General features: G+C 43.3%; 1 protein-coding gene across 9 annotated transcripts in view; it reads left to right on the forward strand.

Annotated features, from left to right (window-relative positions):
• Positions 1 to 20,800, forward strand: part of DGKI (diacylglycerol kinase iota) — a 512,024-nt gene that overhangs the window by 440,784 nt on the left and 50,440 nt on the right. For 8 of the 9 annotated variants that reach the window (XM_056123879.1, XM_056123870.1, XM_056123873.1 and 5 more), the window contains one exon: positions 1,515 to 1,637. The exons of the other annotated variant lie outside the window; for it this stretch is intronic. In XM_056123879.1, coding sequence (XP_055979854.1) covers positions 1,515 to 1,637 — 123 coding nt within the window. The remainder of the gene's footprint in view (positions 1 to 1,514; positions 1,638 to 20,800) is intronic. 9 annotated transcript variants of the gene reach the window in all.

Raw genomic sequence — 20,800 nt, forward strand, 5'->3', positions numbered from 1 at the left:
CAAGCGGCCAACATGGCCGACCCGAGTTCGATTCCTCCGCCCCTCTCGGAGAGCCCGGCAAGCTACCGAGAGTATTCGATATGCCAGACACAGTAACAACAAAGTCTCCAATGGAGACGTTACTGGGCCCGCTCGAGCAAATCGACGATCAACGGGAGGGCCTTTACCTTTACCTCCTTACCTATTTATTTATTTATTTATGCTTTTTGGGTCACATCCGGCGTTGCACAGGTGTTACTCCTTGGCTCATGCACTCAGGAATTACTCCTGGTGGTGCTCGGGGGACCATATGGGATCCTGGGAATTGAACCCCGGGCTGGCCACATACAAGGCAAAGGCCCTACCCACTGTGCTATAGCTCCAGCCCACGTGTGTGCTTTTAAATCAGGCCTATCAAGTATGGGGAATGCCAGCAAGAAACCATGTCCTGCTTGCGGAGGGCAGTGAGTTCTGAGTTGAGATGCTCACCCACCTGCCCAGTCCAGTTTCTGGACCATTTTGCCAACCTCATTCCCCCCTCATTCTTTTACTTTCTTGTCCTTTCAGTTATTCTCTCAAATCAAATACTGGCCCAAAGGAAGGGGCCCTGCCCAGTGTTAGACCTCAGTCACTCCCACCCATTAGAACTTGAACCAGAACCTCATACGTAGCAGAAGTAAGTTAGGAACAGAGGAAAGAAATTAGAAACAGAGAAGCAACAAAAGAGGACGAGTTTGACGGTTTCTGGTCTACATCTTCAGCATCAGACTCTCTTCTTTCTGCATTTGTATCACATTTAAAGACAATTTAAAATGTCTTTAAATGTGACACGTTTAAGGAATGGGTGTTGGAAAACTGTGTGACTGAAACCTAATCACGAACAGCTTCGTAAGACTCTATCTCACAGTGATTCAATAAAGAAAATTTAAAAATAAAATAAAATAAAATTGCGTGTGTACATAAAGAAATTTAAAAATAAATGGGGGGAATTTTTTTTTCTTCTTGGGTCACACCTGATGATGCTCAGGGGTTACTCCTGGTCTGCACTCAGGAATTTCTCCTGGTGGTGCTCAGAGGACCATATGGGATGCTGGGGATCGAACCTGGGTCAGCCACATGCAAGGCAAATGCCCTACCACTGTACTATCACTCAGACCCAGTAAATTATTTTTTTAAAAAAACAATACAATCTGCCCTCAATTTAACTCTTCTCATCCAGAAAGAGGGCAAACTCTGAACCAGAGAGATACCTGCAGGGTCTGGAGCCCAGAGTTTGCCCAGATTTAATCCCCAGCACCATGGAGCCCCCTAGAACACTGAGTTTGGGCTCATTCCTGAGCACTTATGGGTGAAGGCCCAGAAGGAGCAGACAAACAGGGAGAGCGAACTCATAGACTGTTGGGAAGATTAGAGAAAACCCTCTGTGCAGGGTCTCTACCCCCTAGAGTTTCTTCCCCAGCTCCTTGAGGAAGGGAGGAGGAAGTCCTGCGGCTGACTGCTGATGCTGAAATGTCTGGTGCCCTTCTTTCTCCCAGGATGTCAGACTGGTGGAACCCTCCCCTGCGGAAGCACGTGCTGAGTGATAGTGGGCTGGGAGTGCTAAGTCCGCATTATCAGGACTGTGATATGAGCGATTTCAGCCACTCCCGTGTGCTACAGTAAGAGCGCTCTCTCTTCTTTGCCCCTGTGCCCCTGTGAGTGCTGGCCAAGGCTGCATGGGCCGCTCCTCGGGAAGGGCTCTCTCCCTCCTGAGTGCCGCTCAGGCTGTCTCGTGACCGTGTCATCCTGTGGTTTGACCGTGCTCTCCTCCTCGTACTCTTTTAGTGACCCTGCACCTCCCCCAAGCTTCTGAAGGCGCTTCCCTTTCCATTTCTTGGGCTCCTGGCACACTCTGTGACCTGGCATGAAGTTTCGTAAATACCTTAAACTGCATTGATACTCGCTTTACTGGAACCCCGCGTCTTATCTCTGTTTGCCACATCCCAAAGACATGCATGCGCGTGGTTGTGAACTGTTTGGAATGCTGCAGCGCTGCTCTGTTTGTTTCTGGTCCTGAGCCTTCCCTGGACTTGTGCTCTGTGTCACATTGCCACGGGGGCCGCTGGTCACCCTGGAGTTCCCATCGAGTGTGGTTGCAGTCTCCAGGTGAGCCATGCCACAGCTTTGCAAAGATCAGAGTGGAAGATGTGCTTTCTTCCGAGGGTGATCGTGGTTTAAAAAAAAAAGTTATCATGATTAAAAAAAAATTGTCAGATCAGTGTTGAAATTTTGCAAGAGTCTTGGTACCTTTTGGTGTGGGGATTCATCTCTCGTGCCAGCCCTCCTTGTGAGAACAGATTCGTGGGGTGGCCATGAACACACTCATTTGATTTCACACTAGTTACCTCATCTCCAAAGTTCTACATCCCAAGTGCAGTTTGTCATTAGACTGGTCCCTTCTCCTGTCTGCGGTCCCATTCAAACGGACAGTGGCCATATAAACATACGCCTTATCATTTTCACAGAAAAAAGATTACGACTTAGAAATCTAGGGTTGATGGGAGAGGCAAGACAATGCATTGTTTCTAGAGGAGGACTAAAAGCAATTCAGTCTGGCAGAGGGAAGAAAATGAGAAACCTGAAGGTAATTATTTCACTCGTAAAGGTTCTCCTCAGGCATCCTGAGGGCACAGAGTGGCTGCATTTTAATTGCTTCTCTGCACTACTTCTCTTTTTTGGGGGGGGAGGGGGGAGAGTAGAAAGAGAAAAAATGAATTACTAGGGATTTTCCTTTTTAATTAAAGGGTGTTCATTTCTGATTGCTTACAATCAAGGCATTTTTTCCATGTTTTTTTTATATGGAATTGAGACTTGTGAACCAAGATGAGTCAGCCAGCCATTGTTGGCTGTAAAGTAGTCGTTTATCTATAGGCAGAGTTATTTGAAAATTAGAGTTTTAATTAACCACAGAAATAGAAATTAAGACTAAACAAAGCAAAATGAGTGTTTTAGTTGTTCTTATGTGCAAGCTATTTCTAGAAAGCTGGAACATGATCTCAATTTGATTTCCCATGCCTTGATTTTTTCTGCATTTAGCATATTAATGTATATTCATGAACTATGCAGTGGTTGTCTCTAAGATAGTAAATACTCATTCCTCGAGCCACGAGTACAGGACTACTTTATGCAATAGTCAAATCCTTAACATTCTAGATCAAAACCAGCTCTATATTTTATTTGAGATAGATTATCCTTTCAGGGTATGCTCTCAAACTTTTTTTTATTGATTTTTGATTGGCAGATATAAGTTTTCTTGGTCATTTGTGCTACCTTTGCTCTAAAACACAGCTGACTGGCTGTAAATTTTTTCCCCTGCCAACTCACTGGGAAAACAGACAAGCTAAATTCCGTTGAAGCATTTAGGCCCAGCCTGTGAATTTTTCCAGCTCAATCTGCAGAGCTTGTGAATCAGACAACCGTCTCCAGTGTCCTTGTCTGGAACCCGGACTCACCGAGTGCAGGGGCGTGGCTCCGGAGCTGTTTCAAACCACTGAAAAGAAGTCAGTGGTTTTCCTTTACCTGATTTTCCCTTTAATTCTTTTATTTTGTTTATTATTACTGCATCCAATAATTCCTCAGGAAGAATGTGTATTTCCCCCCAGAGATCATCTCTGATACAAATAGGAATAATTGCTGTTATGAAACACTAAAATGATATTATGTATATTTTACATAAATGATCTGTAGTGATGTCTGGTATTTCCTTGAATAGAAACTTTTATTTCGTTTGTCCTACAAATTACCTTTAATTCTTTCCATAACTTTTAATTTTTTTATTATTCGCTTTTGGGGTCACACTCAGCACTGCTCAGGGGTTACTCCTGGCTCTGCACTCTGGAATTATTCCTAGCAGTGCTCTGGGGACCACATGGGGTGTCTGGGATAGAACCCAGTCTGGCTGCATGCAAGGCAACTTCCCTACCCACTGCACTATTGTTCCAGCCTATCTTTTCATAACTTTTTAATCTCACTACAGCTTAACGGATGAGTACACTGAGGCACACAGGACTTATTTATCTAAGATACCCCAGAGAGCAAGCATGGAGTTGTGATTTGCAGGAGGTCAACTGGCCCTCTTTTGCCATGTTTCCCACTGTCTTCCCAAAGGGAAGGAGTTCAGAGCTCACTGTAAGAAAAAAATTACTTTACTTTCTTTTAAAGCATCTGTAAAGTGAAAAAACACTATAATATAGGAGATTATATATATGTACATTATACATATATATATATATATATATATAGCTGTTAATTTACCTCAAAAGTAAATATGGTTAAAATTTGGAGTTTCCAGGACTGGAACAATAGTACAATGGGTAGAACATTTGCCTTGCATGTAGCTGACCCAGGTTCAATGCCCATTACCCATATGGTTCCCTAAGCTCACTAGGAATAATTCCTGAGTGCAGAGCCATAAGTAACTCCTGAGTACTGCTGGGGATAGCCCCAAAAAGAATCACCAAAAAGAAAAAAGGAAAGAAAGTGAAGTTGCTTGTTTGCCTTGAAAGAAGAGATTGAAATGAAAATTGTGAGAATATTTTATTAAAAATTATCAAACATATATTAAATATATCCCCCACGTTGATTCCACCTCTGCCACCACTGTCATCACTACCACTACAGGCACAGGTTAGATGACACACAGCACAATGCGGTCGCAGACACTTTTCGCACAGAGTGAGCATGATCAATACGTGCGGATCATCATGGTGTGAATATGTAGTCCGGTGGTGTCGCAGTATGCTTCAGGGATCCGGAGCATCAGCATAGGCTGCCAATCAATATTAAATTAGGATTCGTGACAGGAACCTCCGCGACTACACACCTTAGGAGAAGTGCCGTTTCAATGACGGATCTTTCCCCTCACAAAGCGCTGTGCTGAGACTTTCCCCTTGAAGGCACATTCTCATCCCTGTTTTTTCTGGGGGAGCTTCCAGAAGTTAGCCCTGCCCACAGCTGTGCAGGAGTGCAGCTAGTGAGTCAAGGCTCATCTCCCTCAAATGGCAAAAACTGCTGAGTCACTGCATCCGAGGCTATCTTCAGACTACCAGGAAGGACTGTGCTGAGCTGAGAGGAATATTCAGCCTGCACCATGCCTGACCCGTGGCTAGTTTTACATTGCGAGGCTCATTGACACAACAGAATGGAGGCCTACTATAGCCATTACCTCATCCACACTCCAGAAGTACCTGGTACAATGAAGAGGGACCCGATTTTCTTTGTTAACATGGGGAGAGTCTGGGACTGTCCTTCTAGCTCATATCCCACCTCTAGTCTTGGGCTGGAGCAATAGCACAGTGGGTAGGACATTTGCTTTGCACACGGCCAAACCGACTGACCTGGGTTCAATTCCTCCACCCCTCTTGGAGAGCCTGGCAAGCTACCGGGAGTATCTCACCTGCATGGCAAAACCTGGAAAATCATATTTGACATGCCAAATACAGTAACAACAAGTCTCACAGTGGAGCCGTTACTGGGCCTGCTCATTACTGGGCCCACTCGAGCAAATCAATGAACAACAGGAAGACAGTGACAGTGACAGTGATTGTGTAATCCAAAACAGGCATATCTTTTTGTTTGGGGGCCACACCTGGTGTTGCTCAGGACTTGCTCCTGCTCTGCACTCAGGTCACTTCTGGTGGGGCTTTAAATTCATTTAACAAGGGGGAAATCATTGCATACAGCGATAAAGTCAATCATCTAGATAAAGAATCCCAAAGATATATTGGGAAGAAAAATAATAAATACACAAATCAATTATAGGGAGAATAAAACAAAACACCTGATTAAGAATAACATTTCAAAAATCAATTTTTGAAAAAGGCAGCACTGCACTGCACTGTCCTCCCGTTGTTCATTGATGTGCTCAAGCAGGCCCAGTAACGTCTACATTGTGAGACTTGTTGTTACTGTGTTTGGCATATCGAATATGTCACAGGTAGCTTGCCAGGCTTTGCCGTGCAGGCTAGATACTCTTGGTAGCTTGCCGGGCTCTCCAAGAGGGCCGGAGGAATTGAATTCAGGTCGGCCGCGTCAGCTGCATGCAAGGCAAACGCCCTACCCACTGTGCTATGGCCCCAGCCCTTGAAAAAGGCTACGAGTACAAAATTCACAAAAGACCGATAAAAAACCATAGGGAGCAGGAATGCATCTGCAATGCTTTGCCCTTGTCATTGTTCTTCCATGCTACCAAGTCTGCCTCTGTGCTGGTCAACCCTGTCCCCCATATTCATCTGGGGGATTCTGTTATTACTGGAAATAATTACATTTGTATTAGCATTCCATTTAGAAATAGCACGAGGCATTTTGTATACAGTTCATTTATTCACAGACCTTCTAGGAGAGACTGTGATTGCAAGGAAGGCCAGGTCACACAGAGAAGGCCTTTAAAATCCAGAAGAGAGAACCAATTTTGAAATAACTTGCTGGAAAGCAACTCACATTATCATTGCCCAGATATAATGACTTTGTCTTGTGCTCAAAAATATCCTCTAGTTGAAGAAAGTTCTACTTAAAACTTATTATGGAAACGCATTTGCTGTTATTACATGTGCCATCCCCACCAATGACAAGACCATATTTCATTTCGGTGAAGATTCTTAGGAAAGTAGTTAAATTTTAGCAGACAGAATCTAATTGAGACCCAAGGAAGACATTTCCACTTTCATCTCTTGAGACAGAAACATAGACACTGAACAAAAACCCTGGTATAGAGCCTTTCCAAGTTGTCTTTGAGAAAAAAAAAAGAAGGAACGGGCTGGGGAGTACTCTTAATTTCTTGCAATAAAATTTTAAGTTCTTATATTTTGTGGTATATGCAAAGTAAAAGAAAAAAAACCCACGAAGTTGACTAGAGGAAATTTACTTTTTCTGAGTATCATAAGTCCTCAGCCTAAAAAGAACTGATATGAAGGACTATCACAATCCAACGCAGGTAAAAATGGACTATCTTGTCACAGGTATAGGGGAGATGGTTCAGGAATCACCTGAGGGCAGAAATCCAATCCAGACATCTCTGTCTGGGTTTCTCTTACCTTAACAGGGCTAAAAGATTTTGATGATTGTCGAAGAATTTTTGTCTCAGACAAGAGATGATGTTATCAGAGATTGAACTCGTACGTGTGTACCCAGTATGATTTATTATTTCATTGGAATTCTAAATACAGATTGTCATTCATTTGAGTAAATAAATATTGAACATCTTCTAAGTATGAGTAATAGCTATGCCTAGTCACTGATGATATAAGATGGAGCTATTGTTGCCTTTGAAAAGATTATATTCAGAGGGGAAATTCGATGTAAGTCAATTTTATTGTTTCCTCTAAGTGCTAAATGGATATATTCATAGAATGTCATGGACGGTAGAGGAACATAACTTGTTGTTTTTCTAGATTTTACTCTTTTCCTATGAAAAAGATGAGTTTTTAAAGAACTCATGAAAAATCTTCAACTTTAAGGGTATTCTAAAGGGTAGAACCTTCTTTACTACAGCTTTTAAACATCTAAGGATCTGCTTTTTGTCATCATTAGAAAAACTGCATCAAATAATTGAATGGACTAGATCATTGGTCAGCACCACTGATGAATGCAGTAAGTTTAGGGATAGCCAAAACATCAGATGTGGCTTTGAATCAAATTTGGCCTTTCTGGTGCAGTCTACAATTTTGAACCATCGAATTAAAAAATTCAGTGATTAAATTTTTGAATTGTTTGAATTTCATTGATAGCTTGAGTACATGCTATTGCTGTTAAGGGCTGTTTTCTTCATTTGTAAAAGCAAACAAACAGCCCTAAAGCTCTCTCCCCCTCCCCTAGTTTCTACACTGTAGGCTGCACACAAAATCAGTAGCTTTATTCACCCTTGTGTTCAATTTCTCTACCTATTTTCCTCTGGCAGCATCAGGTGGAGACCTGACCCTAACAAAAAGAATAATTGCCTTTGTTGTCAAAGCTCCAGATTCTCAGCAAGGAGACCAACTATTGAGCAATGATTCAAGGTGGAAATATCCTTCTAACATCACAATCAGATAAGCTAGGGAAAATTAATCTTCTTAGTGGGATGCAGGCTGCAAAGATATATCAATAGAAATGGAATCGGTGATGTCAGAATAGAAACGGTTTCTTAACATCTGTTTCACTAAGATAGTTGGGTTCCACCTACTTTTGGCAAGTCTAAATCTTGCTCTCCTTTTACCACATAAGCCAAAAAAGCTGCTTTATACATGATGTGTACCTTTTTCTTTTTTTTTTCTCCCCCTTACCTTACCTGAACTTGTTAACCTCTGTATTTAACTAAGCATATAATAATACTCTTCCTGTTAGAGTTTTTCCTCTGTTCTTTCTGTAATTGTTTCTTACAGAAATAATTATGCATAAGGACTTTTGGAGGGGTTGGGGGGAGGGAGTTATGCATAGGGACTTCTTTTTTTTTTTTTAAATCATAGTTAAATCACATGATTACATTTCCATCTCTGGTTCCAGCAGAACCAGAATAGAATTCCTTATCCACTAGATCTTATTTTTCCCCAACCCTGAAATTTTTTAAAAATTTCTAAGGTAAGACAGGTACCAATATTAGATAGCCATTAGTTTTTAAAAGATGCCTTTCTATTTCTGTGAGCTTCTAGCTTTGCCAATAAATGCTGCTTGAGAACATGCTATAGCTCTTAATGGCTGTTTTCTTCATTTGTAAAAACAAACAAGCAGCTTCTCCTGGATGCACTTCAAAAACATTGTGTAGAATGAGGGGACAGTCTGCTGGATCCTTCTTGAGAACATGTGATTTCCTAGGCTGGACAAGCTCTGTGGCACTCCCCCTCTCTGTTGCCCTATGTATGCTCTGCAGGACTGTGCAGGAGTCAGGCTGCCAAGTGAATGAATGCAGGTTAGAGGCAGGGGAAAGGGGCTCTCTTGACAAATCTCTTGAATCATGCTGTTGTAAGGCCAATCCCAGTCACACAACAACTGGAACAAAAAACAATAGGAAGTGTTAAGCCTTTCTGCTCATCTGTGAACCCTATATACATATTTCACATTTTCAGAGAGACCTGTTTGATCCAGGAAAGTCACAGACTAATATAATAAAGGTAGTCAACCTTGACTCCCTGATTCAGAGAGTTCTTGCCGTTTGAATGAGAGAATAGAGCATCAGTAAGAAGCACATAAATTTGTATGGGCCCTATGAGACAGGTGCAGTGGGAGGAAGAATCGTATATAAAGCCTAGGCGTTGAGAAATTAGTTTGTCAGATCTCATGGCAGATCTCTGGATTCTTTTTTTCTCTTTAGCTTTGTTCTGTAAGTAAGCCCAGCAGTGTTCTGGGTTTGCTCTTGACTCTGTGCTTCGGAATTACTTGTAGTGGGCTTAGGGGACAGTATGAGATGCCAGGCATCAAACTTGAGTGGGTTGCATGCAAGGAAAGCCCCCTACCTGCCATAATATTGCTCCAACAATCCATACTCTATTATTTTTGGTCTATCAGAGAAGTTCAGTCCTTGAAGAGGTTTTGGATATTCTTTAATTGGAGGGGAAAAGCTTGACTGGTGGAGAACCATAAACCATAATAGTTGATGGGTGAAATAAGATCTTAGGGACTTCCTAAGAGTTTCCAACCAGAGCTGACAAGGGAGAGTCTCAGGAAGCATGAGCACTTAGGTGCAAAAAAAAAAAGCATCTGATCTCATGGGCATGAAGCAGGGGTCAGTCTTCTGTGTTAGGGTTCAGCTGCCTCTGAATGACCTTCTCTCCCCCAACTACCTATATCCAAGGTAACACATCAACCCTTTTCTTCAAACACTGACCAAACTCATTTTCTCAGTATATCTTCTGTTGAGTAATTTTACTAAATGGATGCAAAGTAAGAATAAGAATTTTAAAATCCAGGGCTGTGGACCAGTGGCTCAGAATACTCCAAGAATCTGGGGTCAGGAATGGGAAAAAGATGTCCTTAACCAATTAGACATCATAAGGACGGGTGGGCAGAGAGGGAAACACCTCTCAGGAACCCTAAGGGATACCTCAGAAGCCAAGATGAGAACTTTGTCTACAACGTGGGAAAACTGATTGGAATTAGAGGATTGTTCTTTTTTAAAACTTTCTTGCCTGTTTTGCTACTCACCAAGTACAAGAAAAACAACATCAAACCTTGCCTTATTGTATTGTATAAAAAAATCTAGTCTGTATTACTCCATAACACCTCAAGATCCTTGAAAATGGGAAGAAATGCTATAAATTTGGTGTTTTCACAGCTTCTAGCATATACTTCTACTACAAAGCAGAGTTTTTTTTTAATATTCAAACATTAGATAGACTGAATTCTCAATGTATGTGTGGAACCAATGCGTTTTCACTTCTCAGTTTCAATTTTATTATTGTATTCATTTGTTATGTTTCTCATGGAACTTTCTTACTACTGTGGCTGTTTATATTACTTGATATGTCCTTTGACACAGAGGGGTTGGGAGAAGATACTTTGCAAATTATGTGCCTTGCCTGCATTTTGAGCATAAATCCAATGAATATACCCACTGCATAATCATTGCACCCAATTTTTTCAGTAATGTTGGCCTGGCACAGTTTATGGTAAAAAATGCTTCACATAATAATTAATTTTTTTTTGCAAAAGAAATTGGCATAAAATCTGTTGGTGATGCATTGGAATCAGCTCTCTTGAAAACTGGTTGAGATGGGGGGACAGATGCCCATTAAAAAACTTCTTCTGGGGCCAGAGAAATACTACAGTGGACAGGGCATTTACCTTGCATTTGACCAAACCGGGCTCGATCCCCAGGTTCCATCCCCAAGCACCTCCAGGAGTAATTCCTGAGTGCAGAACCAGGAGTAAACCCTGAGCATCACTGCATGTGGCCCAAAGAGAAAAAAACACTTCTTTGGGGCTAGAATAATAGCATAGCTGGTAGGGTGTTTGCCTTGCACGCTGTCGACCTGGGTTCGATTCCCAGCATCTCGTATGGTCCCCTGAGCACCGCCAGGGTTGATTCCTGAGTGCAGAACCAGGAGGAACCCCTGTGCATCACCAAGTGTGACCCAAAAAGCAAAAACAAAAAAAAACCACTTCTTCTGTGATGTGTAACAATTATTTTCATAAGTACCAAAGCAACTTCCCATTGCACCTGTTATATCCCTCCATTTATGAAGTGAGGTTGATAAGCTCTTATTTGATGTAAGAAGCAGCATGAGCTGTGTGCCTCAGTCCTTGCTCACTCACCTTGACCCTGCATGGTAGACATTGTCTGTCCTGAATCATTTGATAGGAGAGAAGGTCTTTTGTGTAAGATCCAGATAACGAACAGTCAAGTTGGTGGGCCTCCATGGGAGGCTTAGGTGGAGTAGGTGCAGAGGAGAGAGACAGATCTGATTTCCTGATCCACCTCTGCCACCCAGGAAATAGTCTAGGCCTAATAAAATCTATGGATGAGCACCGGCATGGCACAGGCCAGAGCCCCGCCAACCCCACTAGGTGGCCACACCTGATGTCCACTCGTTCTTCTCGGTGTGGGAGTTAATCTCCACTATCCAATTTCTTGGGAAGCTGTGAACTCCAACCAGAGGGAGGAATTGCTCTTTGCAGGAGAAGAAAGCCAGTCCGAGGCCTCACCAGAGCATTCCAGGTCTTTGTCACAGAAAAGAATTTCAGGAGTAGATGAACAGTGAAGTAAAAACAGATTTTATTTGGAAGCTTTTGAGGAAGGGGAAAGAACCCCTCTACACATCTCCTTCACATGGGTGCATGTGCTGGGGCAGTATATGCAGTATACGTGCGCTTTTGTAGGGATTTTAGGATTTAGCTGTCCCACGTGGGGTTTTGTAGCTAGGTAAGAGTCCATTGCTAGGGTGATTGCCAAGGCAGGTAAAGCGGGGATGGTCTTCCTTGAAACTCCTTTTCTTGAGCTTTGTTCCTGCTGGATCTTCTCTTGGGTGGGTTCAGCCTTCTCTGGCCAGCCTAGCTCTAGCTCCAGGTAAAGTTCTTACCAGATCCTAGTTGCTGTAGCCACAGGGTGAGTCTTGATGGCCTTAGGGCTAGGTGGTTTTACTACTCCCCAGAAATTCCATTTTCCTGGGAGGAGGCTTCCCTAATTTACCTGCCTACATCAATGACATTACAGATTGCATCTCCAGTATTTATATTTACCTTTGCAAATCTAGCACTTCATGTTTTGATTTATGCGTGAAAATAATTCCACGTTAAGTAAAAAGCCAAGTATGTCTGTGTCTCCACAGCAGAGTCTCACTGGGATAAAGTTTGGGGGAGGGAGGGAGAGCCGGGAAGGGAGGATGGGTTTAGCTTTCTCTAAAGAGAACTCCCTACTCCTTATTGATATTCTCTGTGGCTTTCTTGCCAGGATCTCCTTTTTCTTTGGATTTTAAAATCGCATGCCTTTCCTACTCCTTACTCCTTAGAAATTAAGCAGGAAGCTACATTTCAAAGACGTATTTCTAACGCAGAATATATCCACATGACATGATTGTCTAGGATGCATTTTATTTATTTTTTTATTTCCCTTTTTAAAAGCTCAAATTTCTCTAAAGAGTAATCTGAGGTAACAGCAGGTATCATGCTCAGGTTTTCATGTTGAGTAGATTTGTTGAAATAAGTATTAATTTCTCCAAGGCCATCATTTTTGCCCCCATTTATTTCTTCCTTTTGTCCCCGGCTCCATTTTGCCCATCTCTACCTGAGGATTTCTTTCTTTCTTTCTTTCTTTCTTTCTTTCTTTCTTTCTTTCTTTCTTTCTTTCTTTCTTTCTTTCTTTCTTTCCCTCCCTCCCTCCCTCCCTCCCTCCCTCCCTCCCTCCCTTCCTTCCTTCCTTCCTTCCTTCCTTCCTTCCTTCCTTCCATCCATCCATCACGGTGATCTACCTGAGGATTTCAAAGAACTTTCCTCTCTTTTTTGATGCAGTTCCTAGGGATGAACAGTAGGTGGCAGTACAATTTCAAGCTCAAAGGACATTTTGGGGCTTCTCAGCAAATTATTGAGGGTGTGCTGGAGAAATGGAATTCCACAAGCTAATGGAAAACTAGTATTTTTGCAATGCCCAGACCTAACTAGACATAGGAACTTACTAAAACACACACACACACAAGGTTTTTCAAGTAACAGCTTATGTGGGGATTTATTGGGGTATATATTTGAGTTGGAGAGTCTTAAAGAAGAGTTATGAGAAAGCAGGGAGTCACTGGAAATTTACATCAAGCAAAGAACTCACCAAGCAGCTGTTATTATTTCAGTCCTGGGGCTGATTTCTTAGCACCATACAAATGCCATCTTTCTCTCCCTTTCCACTTTGCTCTTTCCACACCCCCCACTCTCTCTGCTGGTGGTGAATGTTACCTTTGAGCCCCTTTGGCATTCCCTGAATGGGTTTGTGACCACTTGAATAGAGAATGGGTTCGTCTTTCTCTCATTTCAATGCCACTTTGTGTGGTAGATCCAACTTTCATCTCTCTGGCTCTCGTTCCCGCCTGCCTTCCCTCTCTCTCTCTCTCTCTTACTGTATGTGCCTTGTTCTTTGTCTTAATACCAATATTCATACTTAGAGGGAAAAGAAGCACAAAACAAAGAGAGAATTGTAGAGTAGATGGAGATTCTCAGTGCTGAGGGATTTCTTGGGTTCTATTTCACCTAGAGAGAGAAGCTCAAGTCATGACGCTGAAGATGCTAAAGATGTTGATCTGTGCTCTCCTTGTTCGCCTCTCTGACCTGCGCTGCTGTCTAGGCCTGGTTATCAGTCCCTCTGGCATAAGCATGGCAACCCTGAGGAAGCATGAGAGGGCGTAGCTGTTGCCCAGAATCAATCATTTACAGCCATGCAGTCAAATCATCAAATCACCCTGTGACTTACTTGACTTAAATTCCTTGCCCATGAACAATTTCAGGAGGCAGATTGAGTTTGCGTAGGCAGAAGACACTTACAGATGGTGCCTCTGCATGGGTAGTGTGGGTTCTTGGGATATGCCTGGAAGGAGTGCCTCGTTGGCAATTCAGATTCCACTTGGAGCACTTCTTGGGAGTCTGTTGACAGACTCCCATGGAACAGTGCTTAGGGCAAAGAAGAGAGTCCAGCTTGGAGATTTTGCCCAGGTTCCAGCGATCTGGATCCTCAGGATTATGAGTGCCAACTCTTGGTGGCAGGTTGTTTCACAGAGAGCAGACTGGATTCCCCAAGACTGAAGACATTGGATAAGTGAGCCCAGGAAGCAATCAGCACTATAGGACTAGGAGAGACAAAGTGGAATGGCAAGAGTGAGGGCAATGACATTCTACGACAGTATAATACTAGCATCCAGAGGCTGCTTTTCCTAGCCCGAGGAGCGAAGACCATGCGCTGCATGAACCCTATGTCTCTGGTTCATTGGGTTGATGTGTGAATATCTCAGCACCTCCCCTCTCCATTTGGTATTTCACAGTGTAAGTTCTTGTCCATGTGTCTAGTTAGACTTTGCACTTGCTGCACCTGCCCCACAGGTTTATTCCAAACTCACCTTCCTGCATTGATTCCATGCCTGGCCTTGCAGCACACCAGGTGAAAGTCTTGAAATGCTCGAGCTCGAGGTAAAGGCCCTCCTGTTGATCGTCGATTTGCTCGAGCGGGCCCAGTAACGTCTCCATTGGAGACTTTGTTGTTACTGTGTCTGGCATATCCAATACTCTTGGTAGCTTGCCAGGCTCTCCGAGAGGGGCGGAGGAATCGAACTTGGGTCGGCCATGTTGGCCGCTTGTAAGGCGAACGCCCTACCCGCTGTGCTATCGCTCCAGCCCCTTGAAATGCTAAAGAGGGCATATATGTTGGAGGGACTGGGAAAGACTGATGTCCACTTGCGGATTCTCCCCCAAATGTAACAGACCCAGGTAGGTAGGCCCTGGTTTCTGAATGCATCCCCATCCTTGGGAAACATCCTCTTTCTCTCCCAGAGACAGGAACATGTTGGAATAGAGAGTCCATTGGCCCCCATCGACTGCTGAGGAAGGAAATAACACAGACTTTCTGAGGAAGAACCAAGTAGGAAAGCCATGAATTAAAATCATGAGATGAAAAGAAAGTTAAGCACTATGTATAGGGGATTTTTTTTCAAAAGTAAGGGTTTTTTGGTTTGTTTTAAAAGCCGATTACTGTCCCCACACATAGGAAATATTTTTCAGATAAAAATACGTACGACATATTCAAAGGACATTTTCTGCATAAAGAAATATTGATTCAAAATACCAAAACTTCATAAGTATAATCCTTTAAAGAGCTTTTTTTGCCTAATATGCTCCTAGTATTATGGGCTGGAGCGATAGCACAGCGGTAGGGCATTTACCTTACAAGCGGCCAACATGGCCGACCCGAGTTCGATTCCTCCACCCCTCTTGGAGAGCCCAGCAAGCTACCGAGAGTGTCTTGCCCGCACGGCAGAGCCTGGCAAGCTACTCGTGATGTATTTGATATGCCAAACACAGTAACAACAAGTCTCATGATGGAGACGTTACTGGGCCCACTCGAGAAAATCGATGAACAACGGGAGGACCATGACTTCCGTGATTATGTAAGTATTACTTTGCTGGTAGGAAACTGGGTGGTTTTCAGCATCCTTGTAGCTGACGGAAGACAAGGTACCTCAAAGAAAGAGCTGCACATGGGAATTTGTGCTAATGACTCTCTCTGAGTTTCTTAGTGGTCCCTTGTGTCTGGTGACTGAGGAGAAAGTGACCATCCTGTACAGTTGCCACATCCCTATGTCTCATTGTGTCCAATTCTTGATATGTGTGCACTTAATCTAATAAAATAATTTTTAGATGCCATAGCTGTATTCAGGGCCATAACTTAATCTCTTCACTTTTTCTTGGAAACAGTCTTATTTCCAAAAAGAACAGTGTAATCCCAGGAGCCTTGGAGACATTGTCTAAAGCTGACTGCCTCACACACAGATTTGATTTAAGTTTTTTCCTCTTTTTCCTGTTTTTGGTGCTCAGTGGTGCTCAGGGCTGACTCCAGGCAGTGCTTATAGAATTATGTGTGTCTCCGGGAATTGAAACAGGGTCAGCCCATACACCTTACACCATGTACTATCTCTGTGGCCCATGATAGCATGTTTTTAAAAAATGATGATTGCTTTCACATTTGTCTTGAGATCTGTAATATTACTGTTCAGAATTCGTTTTAGTTTTTGCCACTTAAAGGATAAAATCCCCCATCTGAATAGTATCTTGTTTTTTTCCTAGAGCTTGCCTTCTTTTCAAATTTCATTGTGTATTATAGTTTATTTATTTATTTTTGCTTTGGAGTCAGATCCAGCAATGCTTAGAAATTACTCCTGACTCTGCACTCAGGAATTACGCCTGGCAGTGCTCAGGGAACCATCTGAGATGACAGGGATTGAACTTAGGTTGGCTGCATGCAAGGCAAGTGCCTTACACACTGTACTCTCATTCCAGCCCCCTTGTACTATATTTTAAAAGTGTTGACTTCATGTCAAAGGAGAGGAAGATATAAAATATTTCACTCAGCAGCATTAATGTTGAGAAGGGGATTTTTACTAGCAAGTCTTCAAATCAAAAGTAATAGAAAACAAATCAAAATAATAAAAGCAGCAACACTTTAATAAGGCAGATTCTTGAATGGACAAATAGAATTAAATGTGTTGGGGTTTTTTTTCTTTTAATTTAATTTAATTTAATTTTTTTGCTTTTTGGGTTATACCCGGCAATGCATAGGGGTTAATCCTGGCTCTGCACTCAGAAATTACTCCTGGCAGTGCTTGGGGGACTATACAGGATGCTGGGAATCGAACCTGGGTCAGCTGTGGGCAAGGCAAACGCCCTACCCGCTGCACTATTGCTCCAGCCCTTTTGTTTCTTTTTTGTTTTTTGTGAGGGAACCTCCCTAGCAGTGCTCACAAGGTCTGGGGTTCACTGCTGAGATATTCAGCCAAGCCTCTGGCTGACAGTTTAGTGTCCGGGCCTGAGATACAGTATTGCTTGGCCTGCAGTGTGGGGGATTGTATGAGAGTCTCCAAAGGACAAAAAAGAAAACCCAACACAGAGGTCCTCAGTGAACCATGTGAGGTGGGGGATTAAGCCTAGCTCCAGTATGTTTCCAGGCCCCTCCTAATACACGGTTTGTTGTTGATTTGGGGCAACACACAGTGATGTTCAAGGGGTTACTTCTTGCTCTGCATTCAGAAATTACTCCTGGAGGTGTTCTGGGGACCAGATGAGATTCTGGGGATCAAACCAGGTTTGGCCACATGTAAGACAAATGCCTTCCCCAGAGTACTATCTGGCCCCATTCTTTTTTTTTTAATTGAGTCACCATGAAATACAGTTATAAAGCTTTTATATTTGAGTTTCAGTCATATAATAATCAAATATCCATCCCTCCACCAGTGCACATTTTCCACCACCAATGTCCCCAGTATTCCCCCCTGCCCCGCCCAACCCTCCGCTTGCCTCTATGGCAGACAATTTTCCCCATACTCCCTCTCTGCTTTGGGGCATTATGGTTTGCAATACAGATACTGAGAGGCTGTCACATTTGGTCCTTTATCTACTTTCAGCACACATCTCCATTCCTGAACGATCCCAGCAACCATCATTGACTGAGCGATCCCGTTTCTATTCCAGCTGCTTCCTCCCCCAGCTTTGAGGCTGCACTCATTTCTGGAATATAAAATAACATAAAATGAGTAGACTGACACCCAAGGACAGTAGAGACAGGGCCAGAAATATTGTTCCATAGTTAGTAGTCTGGCCCCATTCTTAATATAGTTCTAATCATTGTTTTTTTTTTTCCCCAGGTAACACTGTGACCAAAGCTTTTAAGCCTTTTCTCCTGTATATGACTTCTTTAAAATTACTGGGCAGATCATCACCGTTTCCATCTTTCATAGTTTTATTATTATTTCTTGATCATTTTTTTTCTTGATCTGGTCACAGAAATTCCTCCCCCCCATCCTCTCTCCTCTTTCCACATGTGATTTCATGGAGAGCTGTTACCAATTAGGACTTTTTCGTGCCATCATTTGAGAGTGCTGCTCCCAGCTTCTCTGTTGTTTGTTCGTGGACCTTGGCTCTGCTTCCTCAGTGTCATTTTGCATCGATGTCACGCTAGCTCCTTTTGTGTTCATTGCTCATATTAGCAGTGGTGAGAGCTTTTAGAAACCGCTCGCTTTGGAGAGGGATATTTAAGGACAGTGACTGGGATTGTTGTGGAATTTGGCTTCGGCTCTGAACTGATGCCTTCAAACTCTTTCTCAGCAGTATTCTCCTCTCAGGTTTGATTCAGCTTCTGATGAACAGGGCACGGGCTCCGAGCAGTAGAGAGCTTGGTGGTGCATGAGAAGACATTTTATATCTATTTCATGGACACTGATCAAAACTCTGTCTCTCTCTGTGTCCGTCTCTGTCTTCGTCTCTGTATGGGTTTCAGTCTCTTTCTATCTCTTCTTCTTCGTCTCTGTATGGGTTTCAGTCTCTTTCTATCTCTTCTTCTCTGTCTCTGTTTCCCGGAAACTTGGTCCAGATCTTGTTGTACTTTTTCTTCGTTTGTTTGTTTGGGGGCCACACCACCAGTGATGTGTGTGCTCAGGGCATACTCCTGGCTCTGTGCTCAGGGATAACTTCTTGGAGGACCAAATGGGATGCCAGTGATTGAATCCTGGTGGGCTGGCTGCATGTAAGGCAAGATTTTGCTTTGCAAAATGGTAGCTAAATACTTGGTAGCTTTATTTCCATTTTCGTTTGTGTGTGTGTGTGTGTGTGTGTGTGTGTGTGTGTGTGTGTGTGTGTGTATGTGTGTATGATGAGTACCAGGGTTGAGAGATGACATGACCCAGGCTCTTGGGAGTTGGGGGTTGGGCAGCTGGTGGGTACACCTTACCTCCCCTTCTCTCTCCCTCTCTCCCTCTCCCTTTTCCCACCCACAGTCCAACACATCAGTGCTTAGCTGTGACAGTTCCTGTTGGTGAACCTCTGGTAGATCACAGACGATGTTTAATTTCAAGAGTTTCTAGACAAATTAAGCTCTTGCTGTCTGCTCCTCACAGCCTGCCCTTTCAAAGCACAGTGGAGACACGTAGCTTCTGCCTCAGAACCACTCTGCCCTTCCATGGAAGGTCACTCACAGGCCCCTAAATGAAACGGCCCAGTGGTCTCTTGATTATCTGCTCCCAACTTTGACTTACTTCTTTACTCTTTTGCACCATCAAAATACTTGTAAATCCCATAACAAATTATGAATTTGCATATCCACACTTCTTTGCACATACCTGCTTCTACCTAGAACTCTCCTGTCTTACCTAGTAAACTTGACTTACCCTCCCAAGCCTGTCTCTGATAGAATTTGCTGCCCAAGCCTTCTTTCCTTCTGTGGGACAGAATTGGTCTCCTCTCTTTGCTATTTTCATCAAGTCTTGTTCATTACATTTGTTATTTGTGGGTTTTTCTCCTTCACTGGACTAGGTTTCTGCAAACAGACACCCTGCTTTCCCCTTGAGTGCTTGTTTGGAGGATCTAGCAGGGGAGCATTGCTACTCAAGTGCCCCCAACTCCAGAACAGTCCGTCTCTCTGTGGGAAGGCTGTCCTCTTAACTCACCAGCGAGTGGGACATCCTCTCCCTGATGTCTGAGCCTGAGCCTGAGCACCTGAGCCTGAGCACCACACTTCTGGAGGAACACACATGGAGTGGTGAGAGCAGAGGGACATACCCAGACAGCCACTCAAGTCAGCCAAATCAACGGGGTGACAGGGGTAGCAGCCATATCTCCCTCACAACTCTGTTTATTTTGTACACCCTTCTAATGGCACAGAGTATTGTGTAATAGGGGCTCAACTATAATTATATTTTGCAAGGGCCACATCTAGCAATGCTCAGGGGTTATTCCTGGCTCTGCACTGAGAAATCTCTCCTGGCAGTGCAAGGAGGACCATACCGGATGCCAGGGTCAGGTCGTCCACAGGCAAGACGAATACCCTCCCCACTGTACTATCTCTCTAGCCCCTCAACTATAATTATTATTCAGATTTGGGTCAACAGAAATGAAGGTAAACCTGAAGAATAGAATAATAGCATTGTAGCACTTGTCCTCCCATTGTTCATCGATTTGCTCGAGCGGGCACCAGTAACATCTCCATCGTGAGACTTGTTGTTACTGTGTTCGGCATATCGAATATGCCACGGGGAGCTTGCTGGGCAGGATACTATCGGTAGCTTGCTAGGTTCTCTGAGAGGGACAGAGGAATCTAACCCTGGTCAGCAGCGTGCAAGGCGAACACCCTACCCGCTGTGCTATCACTCCGTCCACGAAGAATGGAATAATAATAGTAATAAAATACAAGAGTTGGAAATTCTGGGCTTGAATTTCTGTTTTTATTGCTTTCCTTTCCTTTACTGATTTTGAAGGAAATGTCAATACATGGGGGGGGGGGGACAAAGGAAAGTCAAATTCAAACGTTCTGTAGACTCTAATAGACGTTAGTGGTGGGGAAAGAAATGGGGAGGAGAGCTCTAAATCTGGGGGTTGTTTGGATGCCAATAAAGGCTTATGTTAGAAGAGCAGATGTCATTTCCAAGGTCAAGTGTTTATGGAGGAGAAATAAACAGTCTGAGACCAAACCCCCACGCCCCCCAGGTGCAGAGGGGAATAAGCTGTGAACTTTCAGGCATGCCTTAGTTGTCAAGTTGAGGGAAATTATCTGTTGCTGGGATTCAACCTCTGTTTTTTTTTTAAATAATAACTAAATTACCTTGCCAATTTAATGATATTTCTTCTCTCCTGAGCGAAGTTC

Source organism: Sorex fumeus, unplaced genomic scaffold (genome assembly GCF_029834395.1).
Source record: "Sorex fumeus unplaced genomic scaffold, SorFum_2.1 ptg000048l, whole genome shotgun sequence".
Classification (NCBI taxonomy): Eukaryota; Metazoa; Chordata; class Mammalia; order Eulipotyphla; family Soricidae; genus Sorex; species Sorex fumeus.